This window comes from Acinonyx jubatus, chromosome A1 (assembly GCF_027475565.1).
Source record: "Acinonyx jubatus isolate Ajub_Pintada_27869175 chromosome A1, VMU_Ajub_asm_v1.0, whole genome shotgun sequence".
Classification (NCBI taxonomy): domain Eukaryota; kingdom Metazoa; phylum Chordata; class Mammalia; order Carnivora; family Felidae; genus Acinonyx; species Acinonyx jubatus.
The window spans coordinates 88373268-88392516 of NC_069380.1; the positions used below are offsets into that span (position 1 = coordinate 88373268).

At 48.0% G+C, this 19249-nt stretch overlaps 2 protein-coding genes and 4 non-coding genes across 14 annotated transcripts; 1 reads left to right on the forward strand and 5 right to left on the reverse strand.

Moving 5' to 3' along the window:
- Positions 1 to 1076: 1076 nt before the first annotated feature.
- TRNAK-CUU (transfer RNA lysine (anticodon CUU)) lies at positions 1077 to 1149 on the reverse strand. The gene has a single exon. It is a non-coding gene; the product is annotated as a tRNA-Lys (tRNA).
- Positions 1150 to 1609: 460 nt separating this feature from the next.
- Positions 1610 to 1682, reverse strand: TRNAV-CAC (transfer RNA valine (anticodon CAC)). The gene has a single exon. It is a non-coding gene; the product is annotated as a tRNA-Val (tRNA).
- Positions 1683 to 3540: 1858 nt separating this feature from the next.
- TRIM41 (tripartite motif containing 41) lies at positions 3541 to 13652 on the forward strand. 9 transcript variants are annotated; one of them, XM_027076959.2, is made up of 7 exons: positions 3541 to 4353; positions 6409 to 6456; positions 8605 to 8700; positions 10441 to 10704; positions 11270 to 11292; positions 11493 to 11620; positions 12063 to 13652. In XM_027076959.2, exons 1-7 carry the CDS (start codon positions 3544 to 3546, stop codon positions 12662 to 12664), a joined length of 1971 nt encoding a protein of 656 aa, XP_026932760.1. In that variant the 5' UTR covers positions 3541 to 3543; the 3' UTR covers positions 12665 to 13652. The 9 variants fall into 9 exon arrangements, with proteins under 9 accessions (XP_026932760.1, XP_026932761.1, XP_053075076.1 ...); XM_027076960.2 differs by having other exon boundaries at positions 10474 to 10704; XM_053219101.1 differs by lacking the exon at positions 10441 to 10704.
- Positions 13653 to 14501: 849 nt separating this feature from the next.
- RACK1 (receptor for activated C kinase 1) lies at positions 14502 to 19013 on the reverse strand. Its single transcript, XM_015066548.3, has 8 exons — positions 18788 to 19013; positions 17595 to 17766; positions 16909 to 17056; positions 16568 to 16663; positions 16056 to 16166; positions 15496 to 15636; positions 14995 to 15105; positions 14502 to 14610 (listed from the first exon to the last, which is right to left on the reverse strand). Exons 1-8 carry the CDS (start codon positions 18894 to 18896, stop codon positions 14545 to 14547), a joined length of 954 nt encoding a protein of 317 aa, XP_014922034.1. The 5' UTR covers positions 18897 to 19013; the 3' UTR covers positions 14502 to 14544.
- On the reverse strand, positions 17210 to 17288 carry LOC113604600 (small nucleolar RNA SNORD96 family). The gene has a single exon (XR_003426574.1). It is a non-coding gene; the product is annotated as a small nucleolar RNA SNORD96 family (small nucleolar RNA).
- LOC113604605 (small nucleolar RNA SNORD95) lies at positions 18426 to 18493 on the reverse strand. Its single transcript, XR_003426579.1, has one exon. It is a non-coding gene; the product is annotated as a small nucleolar RNA SNORD95 (small nucleolar RNA).
- Positions 19014 to 19249: the final 236 nt, after the last annotated feature.

Genomic DNA, 19249 nt, shown 5'->3' on the forward strand with positions numbered 1-19249 from the left:
CCTTTTCCAGTAAAGATTGTTAAAAAACAAAACAAAAACGTGAAACCACAATTTGCAAATGAATCCATATTTGTGCAAGAGAAAATGTCAAAGTTGAAACTCTTGGGACACAACTTTATTTAGACCCATTAATTCCAAGATAAGACCACAGTAAAAGTAACTCTCCAGGAAGGCACGAGTGAGCTACGACTTACCAGCAAATCTACCTATTTTACAAACTTTGATCAATTCCTGTCCAGACTGCCCTTATAGGGTGTCATGTGAAACCCTCCCTAATTCCCATACACTTTGAGACCGAAGGAGATTCAATTCTTTGCTTAGCAAGTTTAGTAAACCAGCTTTACATGATCAAGACTTCTCCTATGGTCTGGCGTGTGAGGGAGACTTCTACATTCGGAAAACAGAAAATAGGCTGAATTTGCAGGACTTAAAAAAAAAAAAACCATTTAACGTAACGGAATGAATTTCAATTGAAGTTAAGGAAGAACTTCATGATAAGACAAGTAAACTGAGGATGTTCATGTTAGAGTGTTCCAAAATAAAGGATATTTTTACATTCCTCTCTGTGTGGGGCAACATTTCACAAAAGATGGACCCTTAAAAAGAGAATTTGGGGGTCTCAGATTACGAAGAGTACCTCTTTCCTGACGAAAACAAACAAAAAAACCGGCGGCGGCAAGAGCTCGAGAATGCCAGCTTTTAAGTCACTTAGTAAGGTGGTCGCCACTCTGGAGGCCCTTGGGTCTCCTCGCAGAGAGAAGCCACTCCTTAACCCTCCCTCTCTGCGCAGCTCGCCCTGGACCAGACGCCTAATATGGTTGACCATGGACGAATTTCAGCAAGCAAAACGGGGTCCTGAGGAACATGTCCTGGGGCATTTGTCCGCTAGCAACCAGCACTCATTCACTCCCTTTTGGCCAGCAAGGGCCTATGGCTGGGGCATTCTTTTATTGGGCTACTGGTAACCACCCGTCCAGTTTCCGTCTGCTTGGCCAAGGATGCAGAGGAGCACCCGCTGTCCAACGGGAGGGAAACTCATACCTGCATTGCGCCTTCTTCCCTTCAAAAGGAACTTGCGCCCAACGTGGGGCTCGAACCCACGACCCTGAGATTAAGAGTCTCATGCTCTACCGACTGAGCTAGCCGGGCACACACGCAAGTCTTACATTGTACCTCAGAAGACTGAAATCTACATGCAGGGATGAGGACACACTTTAAAAAGTAATTGCATAAGTATTATGGAGCACCTACTGTGTGCCTGATTGTCCTAGTGACTAGAGCCAGAGGATCGGAAGCCTAGCATCCCTGAACCTGGGAGAAGTGGCTGCGCGGGTTCCCGAGGGGGAAGAGCAAGAGAGCTGAGGTGCCAGATCTGAATTTACATTAGAGAATTTATGGAGGGCGTGCTGTGAGCTCTGTCCTGCTGGGGTCTGGCTTCACTGAGCGTCTACCAGAAACAGAAACAGAAATAGACATACACGTGTCCTTCCCTCTGTGTGAGGGCAGTTCTTTCTCCTACGGAGGCAGAAGCAGCGTGGACGAGGAGGTAACCCTTTAAATGAAAGGGAGGCTAAAAACAAACAAACAAGAAACACCAAAACTGAAATCCTGTTTCCGCCCGGTTTCGAACCGGGGACCTTTCGCGTGTGAGGCGAACGTGATAACCACTACACTACGGAAACCCACATCACTCTCACTTGACTAACACTACCTAGAAGCTACACTGGGGCGATTAAGGGGCTGAGGAAACCCAGACTTCCAAGTAAGTGACGCGTTTTCTGAGCTGCCGGCTGAACTGTGTTCAGGTCTCGTATCCACACTTCTTTTGGCGTGGCTTCCTACAGTTGTTCACCAACGAGAATTCGTGATTTTAGCGTTTCAGGCCACCCCTCCGAGGAAGCAGGCGTTCACTCCGAGTTTCCCTACTAGGTGGGAAGCGCCTCGAGAACAGGGTGACTTCTGCGTGCGCAGCCCTGGCATTCCGCAGCGTTTCGCATTCACTGAGACTTCTGTACATGAATTGCGTTCCTGTAACTCCCCCTCCAGTTTTTGTTTTCTTTTTAAAAATTCCTCAAGTATTATTTCAATCGCCCGAATAATCTATTTGGCAGAGATGCTCTACGTACGAAAGCAGCATCTTTGGTAGCATAGTTCTACAGCCTGGATGAGATTCTCAAAATAAATAAATAAATATATAATAATAATAATAATAATAATAATAATTTAATACCACAAACCGAACTGGAGCCCATTCTCTTAGACTGAGACTCCATGAAGACAGACCTCGAGGTAGTTTGGACGCGGAGCATGCATGGTGCCCACTCAGAAAGTGCTGAATGACTTAACTCACTATATGTTAAGCAACATAGCTTTGAAATTGTATTAACTCTAATTTCACAAAACCCTCTGATGGCAACTATTATACTTATTTTATACGAGTAAACACAGGACTACAAAGATATCAAATACATTTTTAACCCCCCCTCCCTTTTCTACACTTTTCAGCACCTTGCTTTTCTCACTTCAGAGTAAATCGTGAAGGATTCCCTTTTTACAGATAAAGAGTGTTCCACTGTGTGAATGTTTATGTGACGGTTTCACTACTCCTTTATTGATGGGCAGTTAGAAAAGTTCATCTAAACGCTACGACAGTGACCAGACGGCAGTTTCTAATGCGCGTGGAAATGCCAACTACAGTGGGGAGGTTGGAGAAGATGTCCGGTCGCCTTCTGGATCCCTGAGGCACTCTGAGTTCCCAACCAACAAAGTCCTCGGCCTAGAAGGGCCGGAAGTACTTGAGGGCGCTCACCGGGACCCGCCCCTCCGCTTCCGGCATCAGCTGTGGGGAGTCCCTGGCGTTGTCCTCCTTGTCCGGTTAGTAGGATGGCGCTGGGCCGACGCAGTCATAGCACCGAGAGCGGACGGCCGTTAAGAGCCTCAACCTTTCCCCGAAGTTTATCCCCAGTGGCGGGGGATGGAGGAGGCCGGTCCTTCCGAGTTGTCCGCGTTCCCTGCTCCTTCGTATTACAGAGACGTGGGCCTCCATCGTTGTAGCCCTCCCGTCCTGTTCCCGTGTGCCTGCTAGAGCGTCTCCTCGCCGTTTCCTGTCGCCCAGGGGCCCGAGAGGAAAGAAGGGGGCGTAGCGCTACCGCGGGGGGAACTCGCGAGCTTAGGTGACTCGCAGACACCGGAAGTGTTGAGAGGGAGGCCGGAAGTGAGGGGGCGGAGCCAGGAAGTGAGGAGGGGCGGGGGTTTATGAGGAGGCCAAGGGAGCGTTGGGACAGATTTGCACTCAGGGCCACCTGAGGGACTTGGCTGTAGCGCTCAGCTCTGTCCCCTCCCCTCGCAGAGACACGGTTGTCGTCTAGGAGTAGGGAACTTTGTGGAGGGGGGGTTGTCGGGAGGACCTTTCTGTGTCTGCGATTGAGGCAAGGTGTGGAGAGGCGGGGTGGGGGTGGGGCCGGGTCGTCAGGGCGTCTGAGAGGGAAGACCCCCGCCCCCGCCCCCCCACCGCCCATCTACACTGGCTGACTGGACACTAAGATGGCTGCCGTTGCCATGACACCCAACCCTGTGCAGACCCTTCAGGAGGAGGCGGTGTGCGCCATCTGCCTCGATTACTTCACGGACCCCGTGTCCATCGGCTGCGGGCACAACTTCTGCCGAGTGTGTGTAACCCAGTTGTGGGGAGGGGAAGATGAGGAGGACAGGGACGAGTTAGACCGGGAAGAGGAAGAGGAGGACGGAGAGGAGGAGGAGGTGGAGGCTGTGGGGGCCGGTGGAGGGTGGGACACCCCCATGAGGGATGAAGACTATGAGGGCGACATGGAGGAGGAGGTCGAGGAGGAAGAGGAGGGTGTGTTCTGGACCAGTGGCATGGGCGGGTCCAACTGGGACAACATGGACTATGTGTGGGAGGAGGAGGACGAGGAGGAAGATTTGGACTACTACCTGGGGGACATGGAGGAGGACCTGAGAGGGGAGGATGAGGAGGACGAGGAGGAAGTGCTGGAGGAGGACGAGGAAGAGGAGTTAGACCCCGTCACCCCACTGCCCCCGCCTCCAGCCCCTCGGAGGTGCTTCACCTGCCCCCAGTGCCGAAAGAGCTTTCCCAGGCGGAGCTTCCGCCCCAACCTGCAGCTGGCCAACATGGTCCAGGTGATTCGACAGATGCACCCAACTCCTGGTCGAGGGAGCCGTGGGAACGAGCAGGGCATTTGTCCCAAACACCAGGAAGCCCTGAAGCTCTTCTGCGAGGTGGATGAAGAGGCCATATGTGTGGTGTGTCGAGAATCCAGGAGCCACAAACAGCACAGCGTGGTGCCATTGGAGGAGGTGGTGCAGGAGTACAAGGTGAGAGAAGTAGAAGATGGGAGTTTTGTGGGGGTGGAGAGAAGCTGGGAAAAGGCAATATGTCCCCTCCCACTCCCCAGAACTTCATGCACTGTTTCTCCTTTTCTAAGCACTTAGTGGCATCAAGGTGGGTTGGAGTGAGAAGGATCCTGTACACTGGGCTGCATGTCTTGGGGAAAGCCACTGCTGTTTCACACTTCCATTGTCCCTAAGTGTAGGAGTACAGGTGACAGGTCCCTCAGGCTTTACCACCAGTCTCATTTTCCTCTGGGTAAGTTTTCAGTCTATCCTTGACTTGGACCCTGGAGATGGAAAGGACTTGAGGCCTCAACAAGAAAGGGCCCTAAGGAGCAGGAGTGTAGAAATGACTACTAGTGTCAGACCCAGATGCTTTGCACTTGCCTTTTAATGGGTTTCCTATCTACCCCATGATATGGCTTGGTTCTGTCCTTGAGGACTTTTGTTAAATCTGCATCAGTTGGATGTACTGACTAGAAGTTCTTACCTTACCTGAGAATGCAGATAAAAGGGAGAAGCTTTTAAGTCAGAAGACCAGGCTCTGCACTCACTCACCCAGGCATCTCTAAAAGCCTTGGAGCATTAATTTTTCCAGGGTTAGAAGTTAATATTTACTGAACACTTAACTTACTGTGTACACCAGGCACTGTACTAAGCACTTTTCACGGACTATCTCATTTAAAACTTCAGACAACCCTGTGAGTTTGATATGGTTTCTGTCCCTGTTTTACAGATTAGGAAATAGACTTAAGTAATATACACAGGGCCACATAGCTACTAGTAAGTGATGGACTTAGTTATGACCTGCCCCTGTGCCCCTGCATACTGTTAACAGTGTCATCACCATTTAGATGTCTGTCGTTAGTTTGACTTTACTGATATGTGACTTCTTGGAGTCTGATTCTAGTTTGGTTAATACTTTGCACCCTACTTCTGGCCTTTACTCTTTTGGGATACAGGTAAAGGAGATTGGTCTGTGAGACAGCCAGCACAAATAGCACTACTTAGTGAAGGCTGGGAAGGGTTTGAAACAGTGGGACCAGGAGGAAGAGAGGGTAGCTCCTGTGTGGTCTGTGCATTACCCCAGTTTTAGAGTAACAAGTCTAGAGCTTCTCAGCTATGAGTGGTACAGCTAAGACAAACTTACATCGTCTCATGACAAGAAACTATGTCTTCCACACAGTGATACTCCCAATTACTAGGGGAGTTTTCAAAAGTACAGTGGGCCCTACCACTAGAGATTCTGAGTCAGAGACAGGGAGAGTGTCTTTAAGAAAGCCCAGCCTAGCATTGGCATCACTGCATTGGTAATATCACCTGTTGTTTAGGCTCTGTGTTGTTAGGGGAGGTTGTGATTTCCTTTTGTCCTTTTTATCTCCTCTTGGCTCCTCAGTGGGCAGTTTGTTAATTAAATGTTGGGGTGGACTATTCATGGACATTCCACTTGTTCTCCACCCTCCTTCTACAGGGCTCTTCTGAAGGGCTTCTGAAACTGGATTTTTATTTGTGAATTTGTGTTAGCCATGTCTGTTGTATGCCAGCCTAGTAGGGCTCTGCAATTTGAGGAGGCCACATAGATGCAAATAATCTGCCATTAACTGATCAGCAAATGTAAATACATGGATTTTATTATTTAGAACTAATTTGAGTGATTCCTTTTTTAATTTACAGGCTATTTTATAGGTACGTAGTTTATTCTTTTCAAATCTGTACACTAACTAGCACTAGTTTGGAACAGTGTTGTTTTATAGAAATATTTTTTATTGAGTAGGTAATAATATGGATGATGTATAAATAAATCTCCTAAAAAAGTGAAAGTTCTTGAAAATTTCTCTTAAAATAGTACTCTGTTTGGACTTGTGCTCATGAATTTGTCAATGATTTATGAAAATTATTAAATGGGAAATTTAAGCATCATAAATTCTGAACAGGATTGGAGAAAAATAGAAGGTAATATCAAAAAACAAAATTTTTTGTAGTTCATGCTATTTTCATGTTAGGGGTTGATTGTAATATTATTAATGTAATTTTTTCTAGAACCACTCATCCTGTGCAACAACCACTGCCTTTTGTACTCTTCTCTGGGTCAGTAACCTCTTTAGTTCAAGGGTCATTATCAGGTTGTCATTGGCAGTTTAGACATAGGTAGAGAATACTAGATAACATTTATTGATCTTTACTATGTGCTACTGTGTGAAGCATACTGTCCATAACATGCATTCTGTTATTCCCAATTCCCATGTAAGATGAGGAAATTGGAAGTGCTGCTTGCCTCAGTCACCTGGCTACATTTAGGTTTAGATTGGAGTCTAGGCTTGAGCTCTTCTGCTCTGTATTACCTCTCAAGGAAAAAGGCAGAAGTAGTAGGAGACATAAAAAAAAAAAAAAGGAAAGAAAACAGGTTGGGCCTATTTCTGGTCTCTAACAGCCCTTTAAAGAAAAAGATTCTGGGGGCACCTGGGCGGTTCAGTCGGTTAAGCCTCTGAGTCTTGATTTCAGCTCAGGTCATGATATCACTGTTCCTGAGATAGAGCCCCACGTCTGGGGGCAGGGAGCCTGCTTGGGATTCTCTTTCTCTCTCTCTCTCTATCCCTCCCCTTGCTCTCACAAAATAAATAAATAAACATTAAAAAAAAAAAAAGAAAAAGATACTGTTACAAGAGATTGGAACATAGAGCTCAAATGCATATTTGCTGTGAAGGTTAAAATCTTAGGAAGAGAGAGGTTTTGTTTTCCATTTATATTTATTTAATAATAATTAAAAAAAAAATTTTTTTAATGTTTATTTTTGAGAGAGAGTGTGACCTAGGGGAGGAGGAGAGAGAGGGAGACACAGAATCTGAAGCGGGCTCCAGGCTCTGAGCTGTCAGCACAGCATTGAACTGATGAGTGGTGAGATCATGACCTAAGCTGAAGTGGACATTCAACCAATGGAGCCATCCAGGCTCCCCAGTAATAATTTTTTTTAAGTTTGTTTATTTTGAGAGAGAGCTCGTGTGAGGGTGGGACAGAGGGAGGGGGAGAGAGAAAATCCCAAGCAGGCCCAGTGCTCTACTCAAGGCTTGAACCCACAAACTGAAATCATGACCTGAACCAAAACCGAGTCTGTCTCTTAACTGACTAAGCCACCCAGGCACCCCTTGTTTTCCATTTAGTAAGTGAGTGAGAGAGAAAGCAGATGGACAAAGAGTCATAGAAATTAAAATAAGTAAAGTGGGGCCCCTGCCCCACAAGGAGCCATTGTGTCCTGGCAGAGACATATTTAAAAACCATTAAAGTGTCTAGGAAGTATTGTAAAGGTTGTATTCATGTGCCTTGGGATGACAGAGGAAGTTGGGGGCAGGGAGGACCATGGTCAGGTAGCTGGTATTTAAATTTTTTTTTTTTAACGTTTATTTATTTTTGAGACAGTGAGAGACAGAGCATGAACAGGGGTGGGTCAGAGAGAGGGAGACACAGAATCTGAAACAGGCTCCAGGCTCTGAGCTGTCAGCACAGAGCCCAACGCGGGGCTCGAACTCACGGACCACGAGATCATGACCTGAGCCGAAGTCGGCCGCTTAACTGACTGAGCCACCCAGGCACCCCAGGTAGCTGGTATTTTAAAGGAAGAATGCCTTGGGCCAGGTGAAGAAAGGAAATCCCAGAAAGAGGGAAGAGCATGTATGAAGATAATAGAATTACATTCGGGAAAAGACAGTTTTATGTGGCTAAAACTAAGAGTCTATGTCAGAAGGGGTAAGTGTAGTAGAGAAGTCTAGAAATGTAGAGGCAATGAAGGAACCTCATATTTTGCAGGTGATTGAGAACCACTGAAAGATTTTTAGCACAGGCACAAAATCATCAGAGAAATATTTAGAGATGAAAGTTATGAGGAAGATTGCTTTTGAGGGCTGGAACATTTCATATGGAAGGACCTTGTGTGGTGAGGGGCTCAAGCCAGGTCCACCCCAACTCTGGGTATGGAGCTCTATGGTCACCAGGATCCTACCAATAGAGAACACACTCAGCGGTGTGTTCTTCTATACATGAGTACAGGCAGAGGGTTGGAGGCCTTTGTCATCATCTGAAGAGAAGAGAGGGGAGGAAGAGAGTATGATGCTCATCTGATACCTGTGATGGGGGTCAGGCTTTGAGCCCCAGTCCAATGCAGGGAGGATGGGGGAAGTGGGCACTGAAAGCAGGTGCCTCTCCTATCCCAGGCTTCTAACCTTCCTTTTTTCATTCCCTCAGGCCAAACTGCAGGGGCATGTGGAACCACTGAGGAAGCATCTAGAGGCTGTGCAGAAGATGAAGGCCAAGGAGGAGAGGCGGGTGACAGAACTGAAGGTGGGTGAATGTCCTTGATAGGGCTTACTGGCTCTGTGATCAGGGCAGGGAACATGGGTTGTCTACTCTCAGAAGTGGTGACAAGATTCCCTGAAGAGGGACCTGGGAGAGAGGTAGAGACATTCCCAGGGTTTTGAAGAGAGAGGGACCTTAAAGGGTCAGGGGGCACATTTATTCTAGGTTCCCGAATGGAGTGGAAACAGATCTAGTGTAGAGAGGTTGGGTCCGTGGCCCAAGCCTGAAGAACAGGCTTACCACCCCAGACACCTCACTTCAAGGCCTGTGCCCACCAGGCTGGATAGCACAGAGGGCAGAAGTGGGCAAGCCAAAATCTACATAACAGCCATCAGAGAAGCCCCAGGTCCCAGGACAGATGGTAGGTGGTAGGTAGAGCAACCCTGAGCATGAACGGGAAGGGGAGGGCATGGTGTGTAATAGAGGATAGAATGTTACAGAGACCTGGTCTTCTCTAGTCCAGTGTTTCTCAGCTGTTTTTCTTGATTGATCACCCCTCCCCAAGGAGTATTTTTAGATATTTTTTCCCTAATACCACCCTCCCCACCCCCAACTCTGTACGTGTGTTTGTAAGGTCAGCAGAAACTGGAATGGCCTGGCACTGAGCTTTGGAGACCAAGACAGGACATCCTTCTTGTCTGACCTCTTCCCTCATCTTTCCCTGGCCAGTGGGTGGGTCTTGCCACTTCCCAAGTCTTGTACTTATTTTTTTGCCACCTACACATTAGGGACTCTGCTGCTGGCAATTGCCACACACTGAGTGTGTCTGGGAGCCAGGGGGTCCTCTTAGCCAAATGCTCAGATTGAGACTTCTGGGGTCCTGGGATGCAGAGAGAAGATGTCCAGGTCTGCGTATCACTGGGACAGAGAGTGAAGCTGACTTTCCTTCACCGACTTAGCCAGTCAGAACTTCCTTCCTCACTCTGGCCTGTCCCTCTTTGTCCCAAGAATGTCTCTAGCTGATGATACCTGCATGGAAAGCATGCCCACTATCTGGGATTGCCCAGTCCAGGCAAATGGGGTGAGATTAGGCAGAAGTTTTCTCTGATTATATATAGACTACAATCTACACAATGATATCCATGATTTTGCCTTTTGGCTTTTAAAGTGTAAAATAACATTTGGCCGTTTACAGAGAAAGTTTGCTAGACTCCTGATCTAGAAGGATTCGGTGACTTTTCCAAAGTCATTAGTAGTATAGTCAAGACCCTAACTTGATATCTTGATTCCTGAATTTTTAATTTATTCATTGCAAAAAACTTTTACTAAGTACTGGTGCTGTTCTGAGGTCTGAGGATCCTGTGACAAAAAACTTATGCAGTGGTGGAAAAGGATGTTAAAAGATACTTCAATGTAAACAACATTTCAAATTAACATTAATGCTGTGAGGATATATAATGAATGATATTTATGGGAGATACGATGGTATTTATGGGGGTAGTCCTGATTTAGATCTAGTGGGGAGAGAAGGCTTCTCTCAGGGAATATTTTTAAATTTAGATCTGAAGAATGAATCAAGTTAGATAGCCAGGGTGGAGATAAGTTGCAGGCAGAAGTTAGTGAGTTTGAGACCAGTGTGCTTTGGAGTGTGGGAGTGGTGCCTGGTAAGGCTGGGAGGTGGTGGAAGGGACAGGGGCCCCTTTCCATTTGGGATGCAGAGCTCCATTACCTTGGATTGAGGGGCAGCAGTTGCAAAATTGGAAGTTTATGTTTCTGTGTGTTGAGGTGGTATCCACCATCCCCTTTGCATCATCCCAGAGCCAGATGAAGTCAGAGCTGGCAGCTGTGGCCTCGGAGTTCGGGCGGCTGACACGGTTTCTGGCTGAAGAGCAGGCAGGGTTGGAGCGGCGCCTCCGAGAGATGCACGAAGCCCAGCTAGGGCGTGCAGGAGCAGCGGCCAGCCGCCTGGCGGAGCAGGCTGCCCAGCTGAGCCGCCTGCTGGCGGAGGCCCAGGAGCGGAGCCAGCAGGGGGGCCTGCGGCTGCTCCAGGTGAGCAGTGCCCCCTTCCCTGTCTCCCCCTGCCTTCCCCCCAGCACCCTGTATTTGCTCTGTTAGGCAGTGCTTACCAAACATCTGTTCAGAGCTGCCTCTCTTCTCATTGGGAGGACCCATGATAATTTAACCTAACACCAAAAGGTTTTTTGAGGCTGGGGACAGGGTTAATGCCAAATGTGGTGTGTGTGTGATTATACCCAGTGAAAAGAAAGAAATTCAGTTGTATAAAGAGGGTTTTAAAGTAGAGTCAAGGAAAGAATTTTTGACAGAGACATCCTGAGAAAGATGCCTAAGTCATGTTGTAAAAATTCTTTTACTGGGGTTGAAAATTCTATTATTGGTCTCACAGCAGGATGAGATAAGTGTGCTAGGGCATAGGGATGATTGAGATGGATACACACTTACTGAGGGTCTTGAGGGTTGCTTTTTCTTACTCCCTGTTCAAGTTCAGTCCTTTCTCTGGCTGGAATCAGATTGAGAGAAAGGAGCTGTCTGTGTGCAGCTGACTCTCTCTTTGTCTCTTTTTCCCTCTCCCTCTTTTTGTTTCTGTTATTCCCAGGACATCAAGGAGACTTTCAATAGGTGTGTTGCCACCCTTTATCCTTTGTGACCCAGTGGCATCTGGTTCCCCATCCCTACCTCTCTTGGATATCCCGCTCCTTTCCTTCCTTCCCCAGGACCCGAGTTTCTGCCTCCTGGACCCTCCTCTCCTTCCCCTCAGCTTCTGCTCTTCCCTCTGGGAATATCATGGTCCCACCCCCTGCCCGGTCCCCTTCCTCTAGGTGTGAAGAGGTACAGCTGCAACCCCCAGAGGTCTGGTCCCCTGACCCGTGTCAGCCCCATAGCCATGACTTCTTGACAGATGCCATCGTGAGGAAAATGAGCCGGATGTTCTGTCAGGCTGCCCGAGGTAGGGAGGTCACCTGTATGACCTTCCTTTTCCTTTCCCTTCACAGACCTGAGATTGGGTTCTGAGGAGGAGGTTGGGCCTGGTGGGGGGAAGATTGGGGCTAAGGTGGAGCAGGATACTGGTAGGCCGCTTGGGGCTTCAAGCTAAGAGTAGTTTTTGACCTAGACCAGGTAGGTGTTGATGGTGGGAGTGGAGGGTGGATAGCAAGAGCCAGGGCCAGAGGGAAGACTTGTCCAGGGTCCTGGAAGCAAGAGTTGGGGAAGAGGTGGAGCTCATAGGAACTAAAGTCTGGTCTCTAGGATGGGGAGGGGTGAGGACAGCTGGAAGGCAGGCAGGGAGGGAGGCAAAGGGGAGGGCAGCAGGAAAGGCTGAATCTTGGAGTTGGCTACTGATGGGGAACAGTTGTTCCAGCCTTGGCGTATTTGTCCTCCCCCTCCACAAGTGGACCTGACGCTGGACCCTGACACGGCTCACCCGGCCCTGATGCTCTCCCCTGACCGCCGGGGGGTCCGCCTGGCAGAGCGGCGGCAGGAGGTTGCTGACCATTCCAAGCGCTTCTCAGCCGACTGCTGCGTATTGGGGGCCCAAGGCTTCCGCTCTGGGCGGCACTACTGGGAGGTAGAGGTGGGAGGGCGGCGGGGTTGGGCGGTGGGCGCTGCCCGTGAATCGACCCATCATAAGGAGAAGGTGGGCTCTGGGGGATCCTCTTTGGGCAGTGGGGATGCCAGCTCCTCACGCCATCACCATCGCCGCCGCCGGCTCCACCTACCCCAACAGCCCCTGCTCCAGCGCGAAGTGTGGTGTGTGGGCACCAATGGCAAACGCTACCAGGCACAGAGCTCAACGGAGCAGACACTGCTGAGCCCAAGTGAGAAACCACGGCGCTTTGGCGTGTACCTGGACTATGAGGCTGGGCGCCTAGGCTTCTACAATGCGGAGACTCTAGCCCACGTGCATACCTTCTCAGCTGCTTTCCTGGGCGAGCGTGTCTTCCCTTTCTTTCGAGTGCTCTCCAAGGGTACTCGTATCAAGCTATGCCCTTGATTAGCCTGCCACCCGCAGGGGCCCCTCTGGTCAGCACTTGAGGGGCGGGTGGTGGTGGAGGGTGTCCCATAAGTTTAGGGGCTCAAAGGCTCCTTCCACTGTTTGTTGCTTCCCACTCCCCTTTGACCCCAGGCCCGCTTCTCCCTCTAGGAGCCTAAAGAACCTTCCTGGCCTGCAGCTCTGCCTTCTCTCACCTGCAATGTCTGTCCAACAGGTCTGCATGGGTCCCTGATGAGAACAGCTGCCTGGTTTTCCTTCCCTCTGTCCACCCAGGGTTTTGAGTAGGAGTTGAGGGGAGATTTAACTCTATTACTTAACTTCCCTTTCCTTGCCCCTACTCTTCACCTTTCTTGTCAGTTCCCAGGCTGGGATATTTGGGCAAGACTCCTGTCTGCCCCAAATTCCATTTTCTGATGCAAATTTTAGCTAAGGGATTTGGAAGCTTTGGGGGGAGGTGGGTTAGGCAAAAGGGTAGAGCTGGGTAAAAAATGTCTATTCTCTGGGGGAGGTAGGAGGGATTCTAGACTCCTTCCATCCCCAATTTCTACCTCCATAGACTGGCCAGAATTTAGCTTGAGATCTGGAATGGTCAACACAATTGAAACTACATACCATTGTATTACCCAATAAATTATTTTCTCCCCCACCCTTTTTCCAGCACTCACATTAGGAGTAAAGCTCACCCCGCCCATCCCCTCCAGGTCTTTTCACTGCCAGGCTCCTTTCCTCTTTGTCCAATGAAGTTCCTTGTGTCAGTATCCAGCCTCATATATTAGTTCTCTCCATCTGGTGAGCCCTGACCAGGAGCCTGGGGACAGGGGTTTGGATCCCCAGGAGAGCTTTGGGTATAATCTATTTTTCTAGTAACCCCTTGCCTTCTGTCACTTGTCAGCTTTTGTCCTTTGCTTTGATGGCAGAGGTCAACTTCTGTTCCTGGGGGAAAGGGAAGACGGGATGTGTTGTGGAAATAAAGTTTATTTGCTTCTTTTGTGGAGTCCTTTCCTTTAGGTGAGCAAAAATAGAATGTAGGGCCAGGGTTTCTTCCACAGTAAGCCAGTCTCTCCAATAAACGTTAATGACACAGAACTGAGGACTGATTTTACCTTCCCCATAACCTGCGTTTTACACCACTCATGTTATTTCCATCGATTGGGATATTCACTCTCACCCCATTTGAATATCTGCATAGTTTTATTGGTACCCTCTTCAGCATGCACTTTGAAAATTGTTTGCCACTTGTCTATCACTGCTTTGAGGTTTTAGGATTCTGGTTTTCCCAAGAATCTTTACATTTCTAAAGTCTTTCCATGTGATTGCAGCTAGCTGAAATCCCATAAAATTGAAGCTAAAGCCACAGTAGCCTTATCATTAGGAGTCGATGGCAAAGGAAACTGTACAGGCTACTTCAACATGCTACATATTTACTTAGCCACTACCTGAGAAAAAGCCAGCTGTGATTGTATTTATGAATACCTGCAGACTACATAATTTTTAATCTCCCACAATGGAGGGAGTAAAAAGGACCTGATCTTAAGCAGAAACTCTTTTGGAGAGAGTTGCCTTATCATAGATGAAGGGTTCAAAAAAATCTCCATTTTAACAAAAAGACAACTTGACAGACTACACTAACTTGAGTTTCAAAATATATTACCTTGAGGAATGACAAATGCCTACTCAATTATTTATGTTACAGATTGAACTGAGATTTTACTATTCCCAAGGAACATTTTCTCCAGGCTTAAGCGAGGCCCCAAGGATCTATACCTGAGACACAGTACATTGTGATGCAACCCAGCATTAGAAAGCAGTTTTGCTTATCAGAGAAAGACACTATAAGTCAGCAAACCAATGTTTTATTTCCAAAGTTCTGCCCTCTATTTCTAGCGGGTGCCAATGGTCACCTGCCATACTCGCACCAGGTTGTCCGTGTAGCCAGCAAACAGAGTCTGCAAGGGAGAAAGGACAGTGATAGGTCATGTCAGAGCCATGGAACTCTGCATTCCCTTCTTTTAAGACCCCCAATCTTCTAACCACCAGGTTGTAGGTGGTATGTATTCCTAGAGGAAGCAACAGCTGATAGTAAGGACTCATACTCTTGTAAAATGATTAAGTTATCCAAAGTGTTAACTAAAGGTAGGTAATCATTGCTTGTTAGATCAATTTTCCTTCCAGTGCAGGAACATGTACTCTGTTCACTGGTAGAGCTAATTTGGTTCTCTCAAATCAACCTGGCTAGCTTTGTCATTTCATTTTATGTCAAAGACATTCCAAGAGCAAAGAGGGGGAGAGAAAAGGTAAAAGCTGAGTCACTTAAGCAGAGACCCACTTACCTGGCCATCAGCAGACCAGGCCAGAGAAGTACACTGGGGTGGCTCTGCCTTGCTGCTGGTACTGATAACTTCCTGCTTCAGTTCATCTACAATGATCTTGCCTTCCAAGTCCTGGGAAAGGGGCAAAATCAAGGTAAGGAGGGATTCTACTACAAGCATCCAAGGAATAGAGGCCAAGGATGTTGTGAAACAGCCTAAAATGCATACAACTGTCTCCCCTCCTCCCACCAAATTATCTAGACCAAAAGGTTGATTATGCTGAGACTGAATAAATTGCTGTAATTTGTGACACCCTTTAGTAGGTAAGTATCATGCACCACTGCAAATCCCAATCCTAGCAAGTTGTAACTTGCTCTTCCTGGGTCTCCACTGACAGCCTGATGATCAGCAGTTGTTCAGGAAGCTCGAATCCCAGCAGTGACATATCAGGAAATCACAACATTGCCATGGCTCACAAGAATAAAGCCAGGAGCTCGGCCCTCAACTGTAGCCCACACTCACCCAGATCTTGATGCTGGGGCCTGTGGCAGCACAGAGCCAGTATCGGTTAGGACTGAAGCACAGGGCATTGATGATGTCCCCACCATCTAGTGTATAAAGGTGCTTGCCTTCATTAAGGTCCCACAGCATAGCCTGGCCATCCTGAGAAGAGGAAAGGGGAGTCAGGGTAATATGAAACCTATTCCAGGTGTTAATCTCAACTGTCAAGATTCTGTCTTAATCCTTATTCTCCCTCCCACAACTTCCCCAAAGCTAATGATTCAAATACCAGTGTATCTCTGAATGCCCCTCCGTTAATGCATGACACCCCATCAACCCTACCAAGGCCCTGACAATTTCTAAAATCACTACAATCAGTTCTGAAAACAGAATTCTAATATCAACAGCTTTAAGAAACCAGCTTTACTGAAAACAATCTTTTAAACAGTATGGTGTATATAATTTTTAGAAAACAATTTTCACAAACATTTACTCTTGGATTGCTACCTTATCTTAAGTATTTTTTCAAAAAAAAAACACTGTCCCCCATTGAGTAGAATACTCCCAGCTCCTGAACATACCTTCCCTCCAGAAGCACAGAGGGATCCATCTGGAGAGACTGTCACAGTGTTCAGGTAGCCTGTGTGGCCGATGTGATTGGTCTTCAGCTTGCAGTTTGCCAGGTTCCATACCTAGATATGGGAGGGTTAAGGGTAATAGGTGAAAAACCTGGCTCCGAATCCACTGGGGTCAGGAGGGCTCAAGACAAAAAAGGCATGGCACCTTCTTTAAAAGCATTTCTGGATATGGTGGCCATTTTTCATTCTACCAGTAACAAAAAAGATTAAATAAAGAATTTGTCTTGGTCACCTAAGGACAATCAAGATTAAATAAAGAATGCTTCGTTGCTCTACAAGGGATATTGGGTTCAATTAGCTACTCCACACCAAGTATCAAAAACTAATAGTTAGAAAATAGCAATAGGAAACGTCAACTGAGGAATAAAGCTTTCAAAGTTAGAACTTATGACCACCTACGAGGCAATGGAAACATTCTGGCTGGTAAAAGCCCTACATCTTGACGTCAAGCTCACCTTGACCAGCTTGTCCCAGCCACAGGAGACAATGATGGGATTGCTGCTATTGGGTGAAAAGCGGACACAAGACACCCACTCCGAATGGCTCTCATCCTAGAGGACAGAAAAGAAGTAAGGAGAAACTATCCTGTTCCATGAAACTACACCCCTCACCCCTTCCCTCAGTTACATGGGAGGTACACTGATGGCTTTGCACTCACATCCCTGGAACCCAAACCTTTAATATCAACAGAACCCCTTTGGAGCCCAAGCCAGACTTGAAATCACCACATAATGCCAAGGTTAAGAAGGATGGGAGAGAATTTTCATGTGCTTTCTGCATGTGCCTTCACTGTTACCTGGACAGTATATTTGCATACACCCAGAGTATTCCACAGCTTGATGGTTTTATCTCGGGAGCCAGAGACAATTTGGCGGTTGTCGGAGGAGAAAGCCACACTCAGCACATCCTTGGTATGTCCTACAAATCTGCGTGTGGTGGTACCCCTAAGGAAGAGGACTTGGTCAGTCTCTAGACTCTGCAAACATTCTTCCACATCAGACTGTTTCCCTGGCCTTCCCTGGTCTTACTGGAGCTGCCACTACTCACATGACCCTGGACATGGGTCTGATCACAACATGGTTGAGCATATGCCAGAGAATCCCTTCAGAATTGCAGGACATGTCCTCACTCCCACATGGGGATTGGCTGACAATGTCATCTGTCATCACTAGGATCCTCCATTATGCCTGACCATCCAAAGACTGAGCTCCCAAGATAAAACATGTTCAAACCCTTGCCTACTCTCAACCACAGTATGTGGCAAAACTGCTCAACCAGCCCACTCTGAAGCAACTCTGCGAAAGTAATTAAAAGCAGCAAGGATGGAAGCCAAGCAACCCAACTATCTTCTCTATGTATGCCCTGCCTTACAGTTCCCACAATGAACCTCACTGTCCTTTGGAAACCACCTCCCAACAGCATCTACCTCATTTCTGCCCAGCTTTTTCCCAGTGCCCCAGAGTTAAATGAGCAGCTACTTGCGTTGTGAGATCCCAAAGACGAAGGGTTCCATCCCAGGAGCCTGAGAGGGCAAATTGGCCATCTGAGGAGATGACCACGTCACTAACGAAGTGGGAATGACCCCGAAGAGCACGCTGTGGGATGCCATAATTGGTCTCATCCCTGGTCAGCTTCCACATGATGATAGTCTTATCTAAGGGGAGGTAACATAGAAAATCCAGTGAGGAATCCCACAGCCCACTCACTGACCTACTGGATAATCCAGGATCCCTCAAGGTCATTGGTGGATTTACAAGAAATTAAGGACACTCCAGGGGGGAGGGGACCCCCAAGCCGAGAGTGTTGTCATTAGTCAAAGCTAAGTGATTCATTATTCCAAAAAAAAGTCAAGTAGAACTAAGCAACGCCACTAGAATTAAACTTAGGTGTGGAGGCCTTTAGCGGATTATGGATGCCTTTTTGTGACATTCATAACAGTCCAATGTCTGAATCTTATTCTGAGGTCTAATACATAAACACTGCTGCTTGGGTGTGGGAAGACTGAATATGGGCTTCCTACAACTACCACTGAGGATGCCAGAAGTACTGGATTTAGTTGATTTACACACTACAAGGCTGGAAGCTTTCACTGAAAGGTGTTGGACTCGACACGCTTTCCGATTATGGGTCACACATGATCCTAACCTCAGACTGTTTTTAATAGCGTGGGGGCAAACAATAGCGTGTTCATTCAAACAAGAGAATGACAAGAAAAAAAAGGCAGAAAAGACAAGACACGGGCTTGCAAGGAGATTGGCGTCAGGACTCCCCTTGGGAGTCCATCCAGGAAAAACTAGGCACAGGGCCGGGCGGCAGCTCAGAAACAGCCTCTGGGTCTCAGCATGGGCACTCAGATGGCATGTTGGGGTCATCACCGCCCCGCCCGACCCGTATAGGCTCTTGCACATGTAGCCACATCTGAGAGGAGGCGGGCAAGAAATAAAACCCCAATCCTGCAATCCTAGCAGCCACGAGCTGATCTATGTCTCGGCCTTTGCAAAGTGGAAAATGTCTCACGGGCTTATCCAGGCTGAGACTTAGGCCCGGGTCCGCATGCCCCACCTCGCAGGCGGACGGAGTTTTCCGGGCCGCCAACTCGCGATCCACTGGAAACAACAGGAGACACGCGCAACCCACTTATCTTTCAACCCCTTGCCCCGCACCTCAGCCCGTACCTCGAGAAGCGGACAGTATCATGTCCGGGAACTGGGGGGTGGTGGCGATCTGAGTCACCCAGCCGTTGTGGCCCTTGAGGGTGCCACGAAGTGTCATCTGCTCAGTCATGGCGGCGGGGAGTGCGGGTGTCGCCGGGGCGACAAGGATGGAGTTGGATAGCTCAGAAACTAGCACCACAGCCGCTCGCACCGCGGCTCTGCAGAGGAAAAGAGAGAGAAGGAACCCCACCGGAACCGGAAATACCCGTCCGCTCCAACAAAATGGCGGCCCCCATGATTCATTTCTGCTTAAGATGGCGGCGCCAGGCGGGGCATAGGGACAGGTGAAATGATAAAACTTTATGGTCCCCTTCCGCCACGCATTATAGTTTAGCAGTGCCATACAAAAACATTCTGAAACCAACTCGGTCAAGTGTTTTAAAGAACCCATCAAACGTTCACTGGGGCGTGATGTCTAAGAAG

What these genes read in the sequence shown, in the direction of transcription:
- TRIM41 (XM_027076959.2), top strand. Translation starts at nt 3,544, where the DNA reads ATGGCTGCCGTTGCCATGACACCCAACCCTGTGCAGACCCTTCAGGAG. An exon ending in GGCGGGTGACAGAACTGAAG is followed by an intron (nt 8,701 to 10,440) that starts GTGGGTGAATGT and finishes CTGTGTGTTGAG; the next exon opens with GTGGTATCCACCATCCCCTT. An exon ending in ATCAAGGAGACTTTCAATAG is followed by an intron (nt 11,293 to 11,492) that starts GTGTGTTGCCAC and finishes CCCTTCCTCTAG; the next exon opens with GTGTGAAGAGGTACAGCTGC.
- RACK1 (XM_015066548.3), bottom strand. Translation starts at nt 18,896, where the DNA reads ATGACTGAGCAGATGACACTTCGTGGCACCCTCAAGGGCCACAACGGC. An exon ending in CGTCTTTGGGATCTCACAAC is followed by an intron (nt 17,057 to 17,594) that starts GCAAGTAGCTGC and finishes CCTCTTCCTTAG; the next exon opens with GGGTACCACCACACGCAGAT. An exon ending in CCTGGTCTGCTGATGGCCAG is followed by an intron (nt 14,611 to 14,994) that starts GTAAGTGGGTCT and finishes TCTCCCTTGCAG; the next exon opens with ACTCTGTTTGCTGGCTACAC.